Source organism: Camellia sinensis, chromosome 5 (assembly GCF_055761805.1).
Source record: "Camellia sinensis isolate YWXY chromosome 5, ASM5576180v1, whole genome shotgun sequence".
Taxonomy (NCBI): domain Eukaryota; kingdom Viridiplantae; phylum Streptophyta; class Magnoliopsida; order Ericales; family Theaceae; genus Camellia; species Camellia sinensis.
The window spans coordinates 199450796-199468259 of NC_138965.1; the positions used below are offsets into that span (position 1 = coordinate 199450796).

The 17464-nt window shown below is 30.6% G+C and overlaps 1 protein-coding gene and 1 non-coding gene across 2 annotated transcripts; one reads left to right on the plus strand and one right to left on the minus strand.

Moving 5' to 3' along the window:
• The first annotated feature begins 2518 nt into the window (after positions 1–2518).
• On the plus strand, positions 2519–2590 carry TRNAC-GCA (transfer RNA cysteine (anticodon GCA)). Its single transcript has one exon. It is a non-coding gene; the product is annotated as a tRNA-Cys (tRNA).
• A 619-nt stretch (positions 2591–3209) lies between these two features.
• LOC114273091 (ninja-family protein AFP3-like) lies at positions 3210–10280 on the minus strand. Its single transcript, XM_028214855.2, has 2 exons — positions 9229–10280; positions 3210–3863 (listed from the first exon to the last, which is right to left on the minus strand). The coding sequence occupies exons 1-2, from the start codon at positions 9908–9910 to the stop codon at positions 3454–3456; spliced, it is 1092 nt and encodes a 363-aa protein (XP_028070656.2). The 5' UTR covers positions 9911–10280; the 3' UTR covers positions 3210–3453.
• Positions 10281–17464: the final 7184 nt, after the last annotated feature.

The window sequence follows — 17464 nt, forward strand, 5'->3', positions numbered from 1 at the left end:
ATCAGAACAGGGGTCAATGGATCTATGACAAACAGAAGACCATAAAGTGGCCAAACATGGGCCAATGGTTATTTAAATCTCCCAAGGCATGTGATTCTCGTGGTGGTACTTACAGAAAATAATAATTTACAAAATCATTGTCAAATACTTTTAAAAATTTAAATAAATATATCCATGAGTTTCAATTTAAGCAAATAGGGGTCAGAAAATAATCAACGTAATTGAAATATTAATATAATTTATAAATCACAAATTTCGTAAAATAAATTATGGTAACTCAAAATATATGTAAAATATATTATGGTGACTTAAGGTATAATATAACTCACCTTAAGATTAATTTTAATTTTTACTTTTCACTTACTGCGATCCACTAAATACTCCAAACTAAACTCAAAAGTTTATATATAAAACTTGGACACAAGAGAGCAGAGAGAGAGAGAGAGTTTGGTGATGATGATGATGCTGATAGATAGCTATTTATATAGTAAAAGAGGCGTGGGCGGCAAGGAGTCTTGGGGGCACGTATCGTTTGTTATACATATAATGTTATATTTTAGTATATTTTGATTTAAGAAATATATAAAGAAAAATATAATAAAAATATCATAGTACTCAGAAAATAATATCGAATCACAATATAGAGTTTAAATAATTTTTTAGTATAAACATATACAGACTAAAATGTGAATAATTATTCAGAAAAATATACTATTTTATTTTAAAAAATGCGAAATTTTATAACAAATGTTGTCTCAAAATTCTCAATTTTTAATACATCAAAATTCAATAACATCTTAAATCGCATGCTTCCAAAATTTAATATTAATGTGGTGTTAAATTAATTTGAACATTTGGAGTGTCACAGCCGCCGCCTCTTTTTTCCTCCATCGCTGTCGTTACCTCTTCCTCCACCACTACAACTCCCTTTCATCTGCGAACACATTGTCTTCCCGTCGTCTTTTCCCTCAAATTGTTTTTTTTTTTTTCCAGCGCTGCTCGTTAAACCAAGGTCGAAAATAACACATTGGTTCGACCATCAACATCCGAACAAAACACATTGGTTTGACCTTCAACATCCGAACACATTAGTTCGATAGTGTACTTCCGAACCAATGTGTTTGGTTTGAAACTATACTTTTGAACCTTACATATTAGTTCGATACTATACTTTTGAATGAAACAAAAAAGGGTTCGTTTGGTTTGTATCTCTGAAAAATTTTTGGGAAATTTTCTCTACAAATAAGTTTTTAAAAGTAATCAAACCAAACAAATTTTTCCAAAAAAATTTCTCAAAACTTGTAAACCAAACAAGTTTTCCAAACAAATCTCTCTCTCACACACATCAAATCAATCACTTTTTTCAAAACTCTCTCTCAAAATAATTTTTCAAAACATCTTTTGAAAAAAACCAAACCAAACAACTTTTCGTACTTTTTATCTCTAAAACACATCTCTCAAACACAAACCAAACATACCCATGTTTATTAATTTTTTGCAAGAAACAAAAAAACCAATGACAAATTTGAGCTGGAAATCCTTCAATGGAAGTTTACTGGAATTTTAAAATTTGAAACACAATTTCAATGGAGGTTCAAATTTCAATGGAAGTTTACTGGAATTTTAAAATTTGAAACACAATTTCAATGGAGGTTCAAATTTGGTGCGACGACAATAGAGATTGGAGTTGCAATGGAGGTTGGAGCTGCAATCAGTGGTATTTATTAATTTTTATTATCATGTAAATTTGGTGTGACTGCAATGGTGTGAGTTGCAATGGAGGTCGTTAATTGACTGCAATGAACTTTCTCTCTCCCAGGTGTGTGGATTGAAAGTGTTGGAAAGTTGTTTGTGTGTACTTTAGATATGGGAGTATAATTGGACTAAAAGTGTGTGTAATGAGTGAGTGTTTTTTTTTTCTTTTAGGTCTGTGAACTAAGAAGGATATGCATAGAGAGGAATGGGTGTGTGCAAATAGAAGCTTTCATAATTCGATTTGTACATCACACAAAATATTAATACATGTCATTTGTGTGGTTTGAATATAATCTTTCAAATAAAAATCAGATATTTGAAAACAAACTTTCGAACAAAAATGAATTATTCATATATACATATATTTTTTATTAAATAGTTTATATTCAAACAATTATTTTTGTTTAAAAATTTATATCTGAATATTTAATTTTTACTCAAAAGTTTATATTCAAACAAAATAAATTATGTGTATTGAGATTTTTTATAATGTGCAAATATAATTTCTCCCTGATTAATTTATCAAATAAGATGAAGGAGGTCTTATCAGATGAATAATATTTTATGACAAGGAAAATGCGGGCGACCCCCAGTAATTGGCGACCCCCAGCAACCCCCAGCCCACGTGGCTGTGGGTGATTAGTAGGAAAAAAAAAAAATGGCGAATGGCGCTGCGCCATGTCACTAGGGTCGACCCCAGTGGGGGTGTGTAGCATTGTGGTTTATGACAATTATTTAATAATTGAATATTTAAGTAACAAAAGGGTCCATAGCTCAGTGGTAGAGCATTTGACTGCAGATCAAGAGGTCACCGGTTCGAACCCGGTTGGGCCCTTTTTGCTTGAAAGTTTCACTTTTCACTCATGCTTGTTTTTGCCTCTTTCTTTTGTTTGTTTTTTTTCCCCTCCTCGATGTAAAAATGACACTTTCAAAGTCAACAACGAAGCCAAGCTGTGAATACATAAATATATTTATATGTTTCAATTACAATAATTGAAAACCGTTTTAAGTACACATCCCCTAACAACAATTGAAAACCTTTCATGATTCATCACTTTCATTTTTGGCTTGTAAATTTCAGCATTCTTGTCCATGCATGCATAGGCATACCATCATTGTCATCAATGTAATCACCTAACAATAACACTACGCGCCAAAAAAAGAAATCACAAAAAAAGATACATTGATAATTACATTGACTAGTTAGTGCAAATTATTTGGGGATGTTTGTATTTTAAATACCTCTTAAAATTGTGTTTTTACTTTATTTTTGCAAGTGAATATATAAAACGCTCGAAAAATATACATATATACAGAGAATATATATATAACAAAGACGAAAACTTATTTAATTGGTGAAGGTGAGAGTCATCCCAACTTTCCAAGCACAACAGAAACAACTAACAGTAACAATCACCTAATCACACTCCAACATTAATACTCAAAAACAACAATTAGAAAAAATCAAAAAATAAAATAAAATAAAATGGAAACAATGCTATGGTGTTTCTTTTAACCATTTCGCTTCCAAACACAATTAGTTACTCAATACATAAAAAGATCCCTTTAAAAAATGGAGCAAAAAAAAAAAAAAAACTAAATAAAACTAAGCTGTATTAGTCTTTCCAATGTTACATTTTCCCACCTCATTTCTGCTCCTCAATTTTTTTAAAGAGGTGAACGATACGCACAACACCGTTACAAAAAGGGAGTCGAGGAAGGGTTAACGACTATATGCTTGAGTGGATTTGCCACATCAGTCCCACCGGCATGTTTGACAAACTCGGCCGGAGAGAGAAAACTTCCGTGACATATGCACATTATCCTGACGTCCTCTCCCTTCCCATACTTGTATAGGATTCCCTCTATTCTTCTTCCGTTAGGACCGTGTCCTTGTGTGAAAACGCAAGGCATATCTTCCATAGACCCGCCTCGTTTTTCTACAGCCTCAGGTCTCTTTGATGAACTCTCAGTCTCCGCATTGGACTCACACGCATTTTCCTTTCCCTTTACAGAAGAAGAACCTACAGCCTCTTGATTGCTTTGCTCGCCTTGCTCTTGCAATGACCGAATACTGACAGGGCTTGCTTCACCGCAGCTGCTGGATCCTGTGATGCAAATAAAGAAATGTGAGAGCTCGGATCAAAGAAACTGACTTGGTTCTTTTTTTTCAATTAGTTTGTACTATTTTGCACAAATTCTAGTTAATTATAAACTCAAAATCAAGGTTAAAATTGCAAGCTATAGTCAGGAAATGTAATACATGATGGCTATCCTATTAAACTTTCAGGCATTAAGGTACGTTCCAAGCGAGGATGATTAGCATAAGAGATTCCCAGCATATCACACGATTCTCATTCTTGCAAATCCTCACTTTTCCAAACCCATAAAACAGATGGAAGATGATACTTCACCAAACTACATTAAAATCATTAAACAATGTTCGTGTAACCCAATCGCATTTTCTCATGGAAATTTGCATACTCTTAAGCGCCTCACACATATTTGGACACTAATTGTTCCCTCTACGGCATATATTGAGACATAAACCGAATTGGATCCATTTACAACAGCCGTGCCTGATCAATTAAGTCGAACAGTCCTGTCCCATGATCATCATCAGCGTAAAATTGTTCCAAGTGTAGGTTCAAGGACAAGTCATTCACAAGGTAGTTTTTGAATTCCAGAAAACTATGTTATCAATTTCCAAAACTAACTATGTTATAGTCATTAACTTGTTTGCATATTTAAAAACAAAACTAAAGCAATGATAAGTAACTTGTATTAGTAATTCCGTCCCACGACTAGATAAAGAGAGAAAAGCTAAATTACTTTTGTCAATCGTTGTTGACCACAACCGTGGTTTGTTATTCTATGATCCGGTTTATGTTACTTATATATGTACATTAATAAAAAGAAATTAAAATGATTTCATAAATGTGTGAAAGTGAATTTCCTTCTTCTCCAATCCATGGAAATCTACCATGAGGAATTTCTGAATAGCAATTACTAATGTCAGCAGGACAGAGAGCCCGCGTGGAAGAGCAATGAAAAAAAAAAGAAATAAAAGAGTAAAAAAACACTAACAATGACAATATTCTCAACTCATTTTTGTTATTAATATTAAAGGTGTCTTCTCATAACAATAAGCCTAATATTTGTAACCAACTAAAATAAAGTTTAAATAAAGAAAGAAACAATAATATTATATATGGTTGAGAGATTTGTGAATGGATTTGGAAAAGAAAAGGGGAAAGATAAGTGAAATGTGAATAAAATATACCTACATTTCATATAGTTTCACACGCTTTTTTCATTTCCCTTTCTAAATTCCCTAACCAAACCAAGCGTAAAACTGCAAAATAAATAAATTTACATAATTATTATTGACTCTCCTAAAATTCCGATATCATAATGCTGTGTTTGGTTAGGAGATTTGAGAAGAGATTTAGAAAAAAAAAAAAATGAAACAGGTGTGCGAAATTAGGTGAAATATAGGTATATTTTATTCACGTTTCACCTATCTTTTCTCTTTTCCTTTCTAAATTTATTTTTAAATTTCTCAACCAAACACAACGTAAATCAATTTCAATTCCTCCTGCCCCGTCTCAAGTAAGTGCGCTAAATGGTGATATAATTTTAAACACGTAGTTACAAGGAGAAGATTACTTAATAATTAAAGACAATCAAAATTTTATGATGGTATCTTATTAAAGAGGTTCATCAAACCGTATCTCCAAGATGCAGAAAGTCTCGAAAGAGTTTGTCTCGCATTTCATACATCAATAGTAGTTCAATCTGCCGCCAATATTCCACTCCTACCCTCACAAGAAAAATTACAATGCTAATGTTTATCATTAAATATATCTGCAGTGGGTAAAAATTAATCAAGTCTTGGTGCTAGGCCCAATGCGATGCTCACTCTGAGGTTGAGCTAGGTTGGACCTCGGTCCTATGGCCAACACTTGCTCCGAAGCATGACAATCATAGGAGCTCGGCTCAATGTACGAATGTCACTCCAAAGTGGGCCAAGCAACATGGTGGACCTCCTGGACGGGCAGCCAACCACTCCGAAGTAGGTTGAGTAACATGTTGAACCTCCTGGATGGACAGACAACCACTCCGAAGTGGGCTGAGCTACATGTTGGACCTCTTGGTTGGACAACCATTCTAGAGTAGGTCAACTCAAAGAAGGCCAATTCACTAAAGATCTTTCTTGAACCCACAAGAGACAAACAACTCTGCTCCTCTTCCTCTGTATGAACAGAACGTGGAGACATGGAGGTGCAGAGGGACAAGGTACATATATGACAAACTTGCATCTGAATGACAGACGGAGTGGTCGTCCTCCTCCAATGAGAGATGTCCGCTAATGAGACAAACAAAACAGACCTGCACCCAAGTGTCAGGCGGAGTGGTCGTCCTCCTCCAATGGGAGACGACCACGAATAAGACACATTGGACAGATGGCGGAGAGAGAAGGACTTGAACGACAAACAACCTTCTCCTATAAAATGTGAACACTATTCACTCTCAAGGGATCCGAAATCTACACACTTAACATATATACACTCTTTGTATTCTCTCTTCTTCCTCTCCCTGAGTCCCTGACTTTACCATCGGAGGGGTTTCCGACTAAACCCCGGTCGGTCAGCCTCACCGTTTGTTACTCTGTGCAGATCTTCAATTCCTAGAGTACGTTGTTCATCCATGAAGTTCAACCCTTTTTCATAGTGCGGAAATCACCCCCGCACAATATCTATATATATATAAGAAAGAAAGAAAAGAAAAAAAAAATCAAAAATAGGGGCATACAAGAAAATGAAGGACTACCAGGGCAATGGTGATACAAAGCCGTAATGGAGGCTTCATTGTACCAAAATTTTGCTTCAATAATTGTCACTAGTATTTTTATTTCAAATGTCAATCAAACAATAATATAATAAATATAAAATCATTTTTTTGTGCTAATTAATTTACATGAAAAATGTTTTAATATAATCTAGTATGAAAAAAATTTCGTCAACACAAAATGTAATGGTTTTCGCATTCTTACATTATGTTTTTTTTTTTTTTTTTTGAACAGATATATTATGTTGAGTTACCAACTTCCTCTTTACACCTCATCTAAAGCATGGATAGCTCAATTTCATTTGGAAAGTTGAGTTCGCTTTTTAATTTTTTGATTTTTTCAACCTCTACTAAAAAGTTTATTTAGATTGACTTTTTAATTTTTGTGATAGAAAAATTAAAATGATTATGATTTAGATGTGACACTTTGGGACTGTTTGGCAAGTGGGTTTTGGATTATTTTTTTGCTAAAATTCACAAAAAAAATAAAATAGACTAAAATAATTAATAAGATAAAATGTCACATCAAATCCATAATCATTTCACTTTTTCTCTCACAATATCACATCCAAATATAAAAAAATTAAATCATCTTCCAAGCACAAAAATTTTAATAGCCTACTAAGATAGCAATTTCCCTGAGTGTTTGGAAAATTGCTATTTTAGTAAGCTATTTTAGTTTTTGACTGTTTTAGGAGAATAAAATTTTTATTTTTGAGAAAATAGTTGAATTTTTTTGTAATTGGACATGATGTTTATAAGAAAAAAATTGAAATAATTATAAGTTTGATGTGACATTTTATCTTATTAGCTATTTTAGTCTATTTTGTCTTTTAGTTCTATTTTAACCAAAAAAAGCTAAAAAAGTTTCTTCCCAAACACCCTTTTATCTTATTAACTTTTTAATCTATTTTATCTTTTTATAACTAATTTAATTAAAAAAATCAAAAAAACTCACATCCCAAACAACACCCTAACGTGGAAGAATCGGTTTGGGATGAGTGCTCGAAAAATGATGAGATAAATACTCATTTAATTCCATAAACTTAGATTATCACAATTCAACAAGTTTAAGTAATGCACCACCTCCTTACCCACCCAATCTTAAAAGCTATACACTGTCAATAAACATTATTATCAGTCCCTCGAATTTCTAGCTCAAAATTTCACCATGTTTGATAGTCAATTCTTTGAACGGACCCACCTTCATCCATCCTCATAACACACCCATTCCCTCCCTCCACCCCTTTTTTCTCTTGATAGTTTCATCAATGACAATCTTATCCAAAGAAAACATAACCAATTTTTTAACAGAGTTTAGGGAATAGGGACTTCCTCACAAAATCACACCAGGGCTTCAAAACTTCACAAGACATACTTTATCCCTTCTATACCAAGGCCTTGTTTGTCATTCTTTAAAAAAATCAAAAAATCACTGTTTTATTAAAGTCACATCATCTGATTTAAGTCACATCACTTCTCCATCATATCACTTCAAACGCAATTCATATTTTATAAAAAGTCAAAAAGTATACTTATTTAGAACATCTCAAACAATCCCCAAATGTATGAGTCTAAACAAGTCCAATAAGAAGTGTATCTAAGATAGGCATTGTATTAAAGCTATGTTTGATTTTAACTTTTTGGCTAAAAAAGTATTAAAAAAAAAAAAATTAACTACATAAGTCAATAAGATAAAATGTCACATTTAAACTATAATTATTATACTTTTCTCTTACAAAAGTCAAAAAAAAAAATTTAAAAAAAAAATCAAATGAGGCTAAAAAATTCAGACTAAAATAGTAAAAAATAAAAAATAAAAAATCAAACTACTTTAATTCTTTCCAAACGAATACTAAAGGACGAGGGAATGGGAGATATTGACAATCAGCAAAAGTTAAATACAGTAAATTTTAAACCGAATCCTTGGTTATATTCCAACGTGAATTCACCCAGAAGTTAATTAAATAAATTAAAAATAAATAGATTGATAATCTTAGAAAAACACAGCAAGAATATGTTGCAATTTTTTTTTTTTGGTTATCTAAGGTAGCGCTCCTTACAGAGATTATCAAAGTGTCCTATTATTCAGTCTGAGTAAGGAGACTATAACTTAAGAACTTGTCCTGACTCTTTTCAAGACAAACTCCGCTTAAGTCAGGACTCGCACAAAGACTATAACTTGAAAACTTATCCCGATCTCTCAAGACAAGCTCTGCTTAAGTCAAGAATCGTATAACGAGAACATTAAACCCACACCAAGTACGATGAAACTGCTTGAGACTAACTTCCTAATCAACTGTGTTACACTCAGGAAATTGGCTCAAGAATCTTTGAACTTAGGACCTAGGGCTTAAACTCTAACAAGCTTTTGCCAAGTTGCCGACCACCCTTCGGTTAAAACATAAATGGTACAAAGATTATGAAAATCCCAATTCAAAACTGAAAGATTATGAAAAACCCAATTGGAAACTCAAAAATGAAAATTTTAAAAATTAAAACATGAATGGTACTCAAATATAATCCTATTGCAAAAAAAATTAACACAATTCTAAACAATAAATCATTTCCCAAATTTCAAACAAAACAAGTTAGCAAAAAATAAAAAATAAATGTGATTACCTTGAAATAGCCTACTCTCTGATTCTGACATCCCTGAAGAACTTCCACCATGTGATTCCACAGATCCTGATGGTTGCACAAACCCACCAGCACCACCTTCTCCTCCTCCTCCACCACCACCACCACCACCACCACCAACACCAATATAGTTCCCTTTAGCCTGTCTAGCAGCAGCCCAAGTAGGCAACCCAAGCGACGGAGCTACCGAACTCCGCCCCATACCCCCTCCACCGCCGCCGCCGCCATCTCTCTCACCCTTCAAATTCTTCTGTTTCTCCGACCGCCGCCGCTTCGCCTCCATCCTTCTCAACGTCTGCAACTCCTTCCTCTTCCTCCACTCCTCCCCTCCTGTCTCCGCCGGAAGCGAAGCCGACCTCAACAGTGTCGGATGCGAAACCGGCGGCGGCGGCGGCGCTATCGCATCGCCGCCGTCTCTAACAATCGGAATCGAACTAGCAATCGACGAAGACCGAATCAACTTGCTATTACCACTCTTGTCTACCCCAAATCTTCCACCCAGTGACAACCCAAGATTCAATTCAATCTCTTCATCTTCGTCGCCCATATTTGTCAATTGGGTCGGATTACTAGCCATGAATCTCTGTAATAAATCTCTCGGAAATCTGTTTGTTTCCAGAGAGAGTTTTTCCATCCCACTAAGATTATTTTTTGCTTCACTCATCTCACCAAATCCACCAATATAATTAATTATACAACTTGAATATGCTATGTGTTTGCAGATTTGAACACTCTGTGCTCTGATTCAGACATACCCAGATGCCAAAACTTCAAGATTAACACCATATTTACTCAGGAATCCTCAAGATTAAAGTTTTATTAACAATTCAAGGCTTGAAAGGGTATACAAAATAGGATGAGAGAGTTTTGAAAGAATCAAAAAGAAATTTTTTTGGGCTGAAAGAAGAGAAAAAAACTTGGAAAAGTAGGAGACAACATAGTGTTTTCATTATTTGACACATATGGAGAGAGAGAGACTGGATTCAACTTTTGTGGGATTTTAAATTTTATTTTTACTAGTTTTCTTTTTTTAAAAAATCTGAAATAAAAAAAACGAAAGTTTTAAATTCAAAAGAAGAAGGACAACAAAAAGCATGAGAGTGAGACATTTGAATACATCTATTTACTTAATAAAATAATAAAATCAATAATTATTTCTTAGATTTTGTAATTTTTTCATTCATAAATATAAATTTACACGAGACAATGAATGAAAAAACATGAAAATTCGACAGCTAAAATTTTGTAAGTTTAATATATGTTACATTAAAAATACAGTTTTGCTAATAAGTGCCTCCCAAAAATCCAAATATATATATATATATAAATCACAAATTTCAAAATATTTTTAAATCTTTTTGCATATTTTAAAAAAATCTTTAATTTTTATGTCAATATTAAATAATGCTCAGGAACACTTGCTTGCTAGTATTTATCTTAAAATTAAAAAAATTTAACAAACCAAATAAAACCATTTCATATAGATCAGACTCACATATTTAAAGAGTTTCATTCCAATATAAGAGGACTGTATCTAATTTTGTAAAATAATGTTAATTATCATCTATTTTGAACATTTTAAAATGTTATTACATAATTACAATCATGAATACAATAGATCTCGTATCAACTACTTTAATACTCAATGATCATAATTATGGTACATAGGAGTGTTTTGAAAAATTGGTAAAAAATTAGTTTTTGACTTTTTATCAAATTTTTTAGTTTTTTGAAAAGTGATTTGAGAAATTGGTAAAAAGTTAACTTTTTGCTTTTTAGTTTAATATTTATTTATAGTGTTAAATCAAATTAAAATGACCAAAATACCCTTACCCAACATAAGAAATTTGTTTTTTTATTTTTTTGTCATAAGCCCTAATTTATAATTTTACACTTGTGTTTTTGGCACTTTCCAAACCAATTTTGTTGCGTTTTTGACACTTGCGTTTTTGGACATTTTGTCAAAAAACTTGACTTTTTATTTTGTTCCCAAAATGGCACATAAAACCATATTTAAAATGAGATTAAAAGATATGTTTAACTTAGACCTTGTTCGGCATCCAATTAAAAAAAGACATTTTTTTATATAAAAAAAAATTGTCTTTAGTAATTTTTTAAAATTTATGTCATTTTTTTTTATTCTTCCAGCATAGAAGAATCCGAAAGTTAAAAAAAAAAAAAAAAAAAAAAAATTAAAATTAAAATCCAATTAAGTTCATTAAAGACAAAAGGAGGCTAAAAAACAGACTTTTTTATTAGATTTTTTTAAAAAAATTTAGCATGTCTAATCGAGTAGAAATCAAAAGTCTAACAAAATTTACTAAAAATATTTTAAAATTCACTTAAAAAAAAATCAAACACTCAGCTTTTGTTTGAAATATGTTTTGACTTTTTATTTTTTTTAATTATTTTATTTTGGGACTAAAAAGTCTCATTTAGAATAGATTTTTTGACTTTTTTAACTTTTATGAGAGAAAAAATAAAATAATTATGATTTAGATGTGACATTTTGTCCCATTTAATTAAAATAGCTAATTTTGTCATATATAACTATTATAGCCCAAATTACTTTTGAGATCAAATTACGTTTATTTATTTTTGTAAATCTAAAAAGTTGCATAAAGCTATCATCTTACTATTTGAGTAAAAAAGGAACTACTGAAATTATCTGGGTTACTCTATAATTTTAATTTGCTTGATTTTATCTTTAATTTTTTTTTATTTTATCTCAATTTAATCTAATTAATAATAATTAGTAGCATTATTTTATGAAAAATATGCACATGAATGACTTGTGTCATTTTTTAAGAACAAAATTATGAATTTAACAATTTAGTGAGCTAATATCAATTAACTCAGTGAATATTTTTTATAAATATGATTAATGACGTTGTTAATTAGATTAAATTAATATAAATTTTAAAATTAATTGTCAAAACTTACCGATTAAGAGTGTAAGAATTAAAATGAAATAAGAAGTAAAATATAAAAATTACTGATATAATTTGTCCAAATATTTTTTTATAGTAGAATGTGACAAAAATACCCTTATGACTGAGGAGGAGGAGGAGGAAGCTACAAGGAAAGGACAAGTGGCGGTTTTGGGGAGGGGGGCGTGGGAAGACACGTGGTGAAACTAGATTCCTTTTGTTTTTTATTTAATTTTTTGTTAGGAAAGAAAGAGCTGTAAGTCAACAAAAGGCAACCTGCTCTTTTAATTAGGTGAGGACGCGTGTCAGTGTCCTAAAGAGGACGCAATGGCACGTGTCAGTGTCGCTTCGGATTCGCCACATGTCCGTTAAATCATCGGCCTCTCGTAAAGCTGCAACATTGTCGTTTGCTTTTTGTTTATGTATATGGTGTGGGGTGTGTTTGTGTTTGTGTTTCAATCATGTCTCGCACTCAGCACTCGCTGTTGTATTGTCCCAAATTTTTTTTAAAAATGTGTGACTCACGGGTGTTGGGTTTTTGACACGTGGAGGCTTACCATTGAAAACAGTGCTTTGAGATTTTTTTTTTCAGCGCTGCTTGAGGGCCCTAAATTTCGGGGCTCGAATGCCCCGAAATTCCACTTTTGGTAATAAAAAAAAAAAAAAAAAGGAAAAAAGAAAGAGAAAAAGAAAACAGTTTCCAAAAATGGAAATTAGGGGCATTAGGGGCAAATTTTTTAGGGCCACCAATCATTTTCCTTTTTTTTTTAACTTTTTTTTATGGAAAATTTATCCATAAGTCCTAGTTTCTGAAAAGTTGAACCATTTAGTCCTAAAAGTTTTCTTATGCTCCATTTAGTCCCATTTGCACATCAATCTAATGTTTGAAACATTAATCTGATGTTCGAAATCTAATGTTCGAAACATTAATCTGATGTTCGAAATCTAATGTTCGAAACATTAATCTGATGTTTGAAATCTAATGTTCGAAACATTAATCTGATGTTTGAAACATTGTAATGGGACCTTTCAGTCTATAAGAAAACTTTTAGGACTAAACAGTGTATAAGTTATTAATTTGGGATTTATTGGTGCATCCCCCTTTTTTTATTGATTTTTTCGTTAGTGTCTTTTTTTTTTTTTAATTAAAAATTTTGGATGTGTTTGTTTTATGTTTTGAGATAAATTTTAAAAAAAAAAACAAAATTGAGAAAAGAGTTTAGAATTTTTTTTAAATTGCTTGGTTGTATATTTTGAAAATAGTTTTGGAGTTTGAGAGTTTGGAATCATTTGATATTTTATTATAGTTGAGTAGATATACATGAAAGAAAAAGTGATTGATTGATGTGTAATAGAGAAAAAGTAATTTTAGAATTTTTTTGAGAAAATTTGTAACCAAACATGTTTTTGAAATTTTTTTTTTTCTAAAAACATGTTTTAAAACACAAACCAAACACACCTTTTATTTTTTTAAGTTCTATTTAACTAGACTGATAGTGTTACACGCATCAATTGATATATCAATTAGTATATTGATATATATTATGATATTATTACTGATTTATAAATATCCAAAATTTCTAAAATTATGCAATATTATCTATTAATACACTAATTAATATACTAATTAGTGCATATAGCATTATTCTAACTAGACAGATAAGAAAAGTGATGTTTTAAATAAGTGTAGTTTTTAATTTTTTACCAAAGAATGTGTAAAAAATAGAAAAGTGATGTGATCTAAAAAAGATTTAAAAAAATAAAAAATAAAAATAAAAATGTGCTAATATAGATCATACCAAACAAGTTCTAAAATTAAAATTAAAAAAAAAAATCTACTAAGAGCCACAAAAAAAAAATGTGTATTTTTTTTAAATTGGGATTTATTTATTTATTTTTCAAATTCTTTTACTTTTTAAATTCTTCTACAATAGGCAAATCATAAATACATATATATAAAAAAATTAAAAAGGCTAAATCTCAAGCTAGATCTAAAATAACACTTTCAAATTTACTTACAGTGATGTGAGAGTGGATTGAGTTTTAATCGATTAATTTTTAAATATATCAATAACTTGTATGTAGTTATTCATATTATTAATACTTTATCCGTTCCAAAATATTAATATCTTATTTTATTTTTTATTGTTCCAAAATATTAGTTTATTTTCAAAAATTAATTACTAAAATAATATAAATTTCATATTTTATCCTTTTTTAAAATTCATTAACAATACAAAAAGTACAACTATGACTTTTGATATCCTCAAAAAAAATTATACTATCAAAGGTAATTTTGAAAAATTGCTATTTTTAAAATATAATAATTAAATTCTCTAAAATGGACTATTATTTTGGAACCGAGAAAAGAATAAATTTAAGACATATTTTAACGTGTTGTTTATTTCTTCTATTTTTTTTTTTTCTTATCCCCCCAAAAAAACACTTGGTTGGAAACCTTACAAACAGTTACATTAAATATGGAAATTACTAAACAAATACAAATGGTTGTAAATATTTTGTAAAATGACAAATTTACCCTTTCTCTTTCTCCTCTCTCTTTCCATTGCAAACCTCTATCCTCGTCAACCAACTCCTTTTTCTTGACTTCAAAAGTCCCCTCACATTTCTTGCCAATGTCAGTTCCTCTCCTACCCTTCTCCAGCCTCTCTGACTCTTTTCCTACCCTCCGGGCTCCAACCACACACTCAGGCCTAGTTTGGAAAGGAATTGAGAAAATAATTAATAAAATAAAATATTTTATTTTATTTTATTTATAATTATTTTATTTATTTATTTTATAATTATCAAATTAATTATGAAAAAATCTAATTTTTCAAATATAATTTTTTTAATCAAACTAAAACAATAAAAATATTTAATAACCAATTAAAATAGTTAACTCACCAAACAAACCCTTTCCTCTACTCAATGGTTCACATTCTTTCAATTACATAAATAGTTTTATTTTTATATGTCTTAAGCTATATACAGCCAATAATGTTGTAACACTTCGCAAGTGAAGCCAACAACGTAGACATGTGGGGCTGAAGGAATAAAGAGTAAGAGTTGTAATTTTTTGAATTTTAAGGAGAGTTTTAGTGATAAGAAGGAGTTTTAAAAAGAGTTCTAGTGATGTGGTAAAGAGTATGGTTCATTTGTGATGTGATATATATGTCTATATTTTTATTTTTTTATTTTTTTTCTTTTCACCTCAGTAAAGCTTTTTTTTAAATTTTAAAATTAAAACTCTCTATCATTGTTGAGGCTGAAGTGAGGCCCAGTCAACTAAGTTGCAATATTCCAAAATTAAAAAAAGATAAATTACAAATACACTCTCCAAGATTTGTTTAAAATACAGATTATTTTCTATAATTTGAAAAATTACAAATACCCCCTCGTAAATTTTTTTATTTAATAGAATTAATTAAAAAAAGAAAATTCATAATTACTCTCTTATACAATAATAAAATGACTTAAATTATTAATTGAAACATATTTATAATATCATTAAAAACTGTTAATTGACTTGATGATTTATTAATAAAATGAGCGATTTGTTAAGAAATTAAAAATCTCAAAGAATAGAATGTAATTTCTAAAATCACAAAAGACGATTTGTATTTTAATTAAATTTCAGATAGTATATTTATGATTTATTATTTTTTTCGCTGTGGAATTATTTGGTCGAGTTGCCACTTGTCAATTCATTATATATATACCTTTGATGGGCGAGAGGTTCCCACGAGTCTATTATGGTTTGGCGAGAGGTTCCCCACAAGTCTATCATGGTTGATTTAAGGGATATTTTGGAAAAATAGTTAAAAATTAGTTTTGGCTTTAATTAAGTTAAAAATTAGTTTTGACTTTTAATCAAGTTTTTTTGACTTTTTTAAAAGGTTATTTGGCAAGTTAGTTGTCTAAAAACGTGGCTGCCAAAAACGCAATAAAATCTCTTTGGGAAGTGTCAAAAACGAAGCCCTAAAATTACAAATTAGGACCTATGAAAAAAAAATAAAAAAATAAATCTCTTATGTTGGGTAAGGGTATTTTGGTTATTTTAATTTGATTTGACAACATAAATAAATATTAAACTAAAAAATAAAAAGTCAACTTTTTACCAACTTCCCAAATCACTTCCAAAAAAGCCAAAAAGCTTAATAAAAAGCCAAAAATCAACTTTTTACCAACTTTCCAAAACAACCCTTAATAAAAATTACTTTTTAGTGTTTAACTTAATTTATTATCAAAATAATCCCACTCATTTTAAAAAATAACCACTTTTACTTACGTGGCTTATTTAAACAACATATAGGGTATAACTATAATGTCACAAGTAACTTTTAACTACCTTTTCATTTTGACTTTTTTAGCCATAGTTGCAAAACGCAACTTTTTTTCTTTTGCTCTAAAATGGCACCTAATAATGTGATTAAATGATAATCTTTTTACTTAATAATATACTGAGGGTTGTTTTGGCAACATGTCCAAAAAGTCAAAAGTCAATTTTTAATTTATTTTGAGTCTCCCATATGAAATAGTGAAAAAAATTTAAAAAATTAAAAAATTAACTTTTAACTATCTTTTCAAAACATCCCTTAAGACACTCAGACCAACCGTTCAAATACAAAACTTTTGAACAGTAATATTTTTTTTTTTTTTTGGCACCTGTACAATAATATTTTGAAATAACATATTACTATCTTTACCTATCTATTTATTTACTACTTATAGTTCGAACAAAAGAGTGACTATACCCACAAGCTCAAGGTTCACACCACCGAGCTATCCCAATCAAAACTCGAACACAAGAATAACTACACCCGCAAGTTCAAGGTCCACACCACCACGCTACCCCAGTAAAATACTCACACAACCACCGAGTTCAAAAAAAAAAACCACCGAGTTGGGCTATCCCCATAAACTCGAGTTCTACACCACCGAGCTATTAACTATCCCATAAGCTCACTCAAGTTGTGTGGCATTTCGTACACACAGAGTTGATCTCATAGACAAGATTTTTAAAATAGGTTGAAATCTACAAAGAAACAAGAATTATTGCAAAACAGTTAATTTAGCCATGTTGACATGAACATGAAAAGTAGAACAATAATGATAAAGAGTTCTAATTTTGAAGCTTTAAAGAGAGCTATAATGATGTGGCAACAAAAAAAAAAAAAAAACACACACACACACACACATAGGCGCACACATCACATTACATGTGAACTCCACTCTTTGCCACATCACTAGAGCTCTCTTCAGAGCTCTAAAATTACAGCCCTCAA

What these genes read in the sequence shown, in the direction of transcription:
- LOC114273091 (XM_028214855.2), bottom strand. Translation starts at nt 9,910, where the DNA reads ATGAGTGAAGCAAAAAATAATCTTAGTGGGATGGAAAAACTCTCTCTG. An exon ending in AGAGAGTAGGCTATTTCAAG is followed by an intron (nt 3,864 to 9,228) that starts GTAATCACATTT and finishes TTTGCATCACAG; the next exon opens with GATCCAGCAGCTGCGGTGAA.